This window comes from Montipora capricornis, chromosome 8 (genome assembly GCF_036669925.1).
Source record: "Montipora capricornis isolate CH-2021 chromosome 8, ASM3666992v2, whole genome shotgun sequence".
Lineage (NCBI taxonomy): Eukaryota > Metazoa > Cnidaria > Anthozoa > Scleractinia > Acroporidae > Montipora > Montipora capricornis.
Genome location: NC_090890.1, coordinates 18,481,085 through 18,483,584, shown reverse-complemented (window position 1 = coordinate 18,483,584; position 2,500 = coordinate 18,481,085). Strand labels below are relative to the sequence as shown.

General features: G+C 38.7%; 1 protein-coding gene across 2 annotated transcripts in view; it reads right to left on the bottom strand.

The window, feature by feature from the left end:
* The window catches only part of LOC138060156 (uncharacterized), a 79,401-nt gene that overhangs the window by 18,710 nt on the left and 58,191 nt on the right, over positions 1–2,500 (bottom strand). For both annotated transcript variants that reach the window (XM_068905875.1, XM_068905872.1), the window contains 2 exons: positions 1,698–1,816; positions 1,422–1,568 (listed from right to left, as the gene is read on the bottom strand). In XM_068905875.1, the coding sequence (XP_068761976.1) occupies positions 1,422–1,568; positions 1,698–1,816 (266 nt within the window). The remainder of the gene's footprint in view (positions 1–1,421; positions 1,569–1,697; positions 1,817–2,500) is intronic.

Sequence of the window (2,500 nt, the reverse complement as noted above, 5' to 3'; positions counted from 1 at the left end):
ACGAGTGATAAGAAGATCCAGGGTGTGGCCACTCATATGTGTTGGACCAGTTACATGTTGTTTAAGACCCATAGAATCTAAGAGTTCTTGGAACAATTTGGCATTGGGGTCATCATCAATATCGACATGAAAATTAAAATCACCAGTCAGCAATAGAGATTCAGGTGTCAAAATGATAGATTCCAAGTAAGAACTGAATTCCTCGAGGAATGTGGCAGGCGTCACTGGATGAGCAGTGGAGTATGGAGGACGATAAATGATGACAATTCTCGCCTTAAGCGAATCTGTGCTGATTTTAAACTCAGAATATTCAAACGAGTTTATTTTTGCGTGATTCAATCTTCCTAACATCAATTGATTTTTTGATCAGCAATGCAGTCCCACCGCCATTACGGCCAGATAAGCGATTTTGTTGAAAAAGTTTGTAAGTTTCACTTGGAAAAAACTCCAAACTTGCAGCCGTATCATTGTCGCGCAACCACGTTTCAGTCATCGCAAATACATCAATATCAGTTTCAGGATGTAATCAAGCAGCACAGAAGATTTCCCTTGAGACTTAACAGATTGAAGGTTGGCAGAACATAACAATAAAGAAGAATTCGCCTTGTGTTTTGGAGACAATGGCGTACGCTCCACAACACTGATATTCAACCTTGAATTTAGAATATTCAAATTCTTGTCCAAATTGCGGCCCAAAAAATTATCGTTCGATGCAGCACATCTGGTCTAAAGCAGGTTATAACAGTTGAAATATGCCTCTGAATTCCCTTTCCAGCACGAGAACCACGGCGAGTTGGTCGATATCTTGCAACTCCAAGCTTGACTAGGTGTGTCCACAAAGAAGGTTGTAATGGCCGAGTAGATGAAACGTTTGATATCACGTTCATCAAAGATAAACGCGAATACTGAAGCAGCATTATGAGACTTCCAATGCTTACAATGTATTTAGCAGTAAGCTTCGTGAAATTTAGGTTCTTAAAGCAGGAATAATCAAATATCCGGAGCAATAGGTAGTGCTGCCAAAGGCGCTCTACGCTCTACGCTCTACCGATTAAGCCTAAGCACTCCATTGGTATTAGTATTAGTATTAGTATTATTATTATTATTATTATTATTATTATTATTATTATTGAAAACCCAAAACCCAGTGTACTGCTGGGAGCTCGAGACACGAGAAATTTAGCTTGGATAGTTTTTTTGGGGGATAGTCGTGTTTTTATTCGTTAAGGACTTTTCCTCGCTATCATTAAAACTTTTAAAAAATATATATATATATAGATAGATATATATATATATATTTTTTTTTTTTTTCTTTAAGACAATCACACTGCATGTAAATAGTTGAATGCCTAGTGGAAAGCCAGCTACTCTGTCAGAAGTTTGCTGACTGGTGAGAACTATACTCTGAGTGAAAAAGTGACCTGCGTTGTTCTCGTGTTTTCTGACAACATGTGAAACAGCCATTGTTCTTCAGTTTCCAAATACTCTCGGAGGCACTGCAAAAACACACTAGAGTTCCTGGAGAAGATCGCTCCATAGGCAACGTGGTTGTTAAGGATGCTGCCAACCTGTAAATTATAAATCAGCGTTCTTTATAAGTCAACTCATATAAGTTGGGAAAAAAAGATTTACCCATCTTGGAAAATCAGTTTGCCTTAAATAATCGTTTAGATCTCAGGATTATGGTTAAAAGTTACCTGTAAGTTGTGTTGTGTGAGAGAGTTAATATGGTACTTTAGCCCATGTACATCCACTAAGGCACCGTCAACATGGCGGTCGATAACAAGTCGGAATACTTCCTCGCTGTTAGCAAGAGCTGTGTGTAGAAACCAGCATAAGGAGTTGAGTATTTAATAAAACTAGTCAGTTTAATACATTTTTTTTCAATTCCTCTCCCACTTTTTCCGATCTGTCTTGTGAGGTTTTGGTAGATTGCATTACTCAGTGTTTAACATCAACCGCAAACTTTATTTACGAATAAAAAAAGGAAACATTTTGAGCAAGAGTCGCCACAACTTACCTTTGATTATCTAGCAATGTATTATATTTTGGCTGGCCACGCCAGCCTTCTTCAGGAACAAAGAGAGTGGTTGGTTGCTTGTTTAAAAACTCAGGTATTAACGAATGACATCATTTAACAGCCGTAAGGCACTGGCAAGAAAAGCTTGACATTTTCCAAACGTAACGGAAGTAAAAACATCAAGTCCAATCTTCTGCCGCCATGACGATTTTCTACTTCCGTGTTTTCAGCGGTATCGTACATTAACGTGCCTCAGTTTCCACTATATGGTAAAAAACGTAACACGACGGCGGCTTCTTTCTTCGATTAGTTAGGGTTAGAGAAGGAACAGTTGTTTTCGATCAGTCGTTTTTTGGGGGTTGGGAGCTGCTTTAAACTAGGTAAAGTGCATATTCAACCTAGGTAAAATGAAGATCACCAATTTAACCTGGGTAAAAACGGATTCAACCTGACACCGTATTTGACCGGGCGACAACAGGG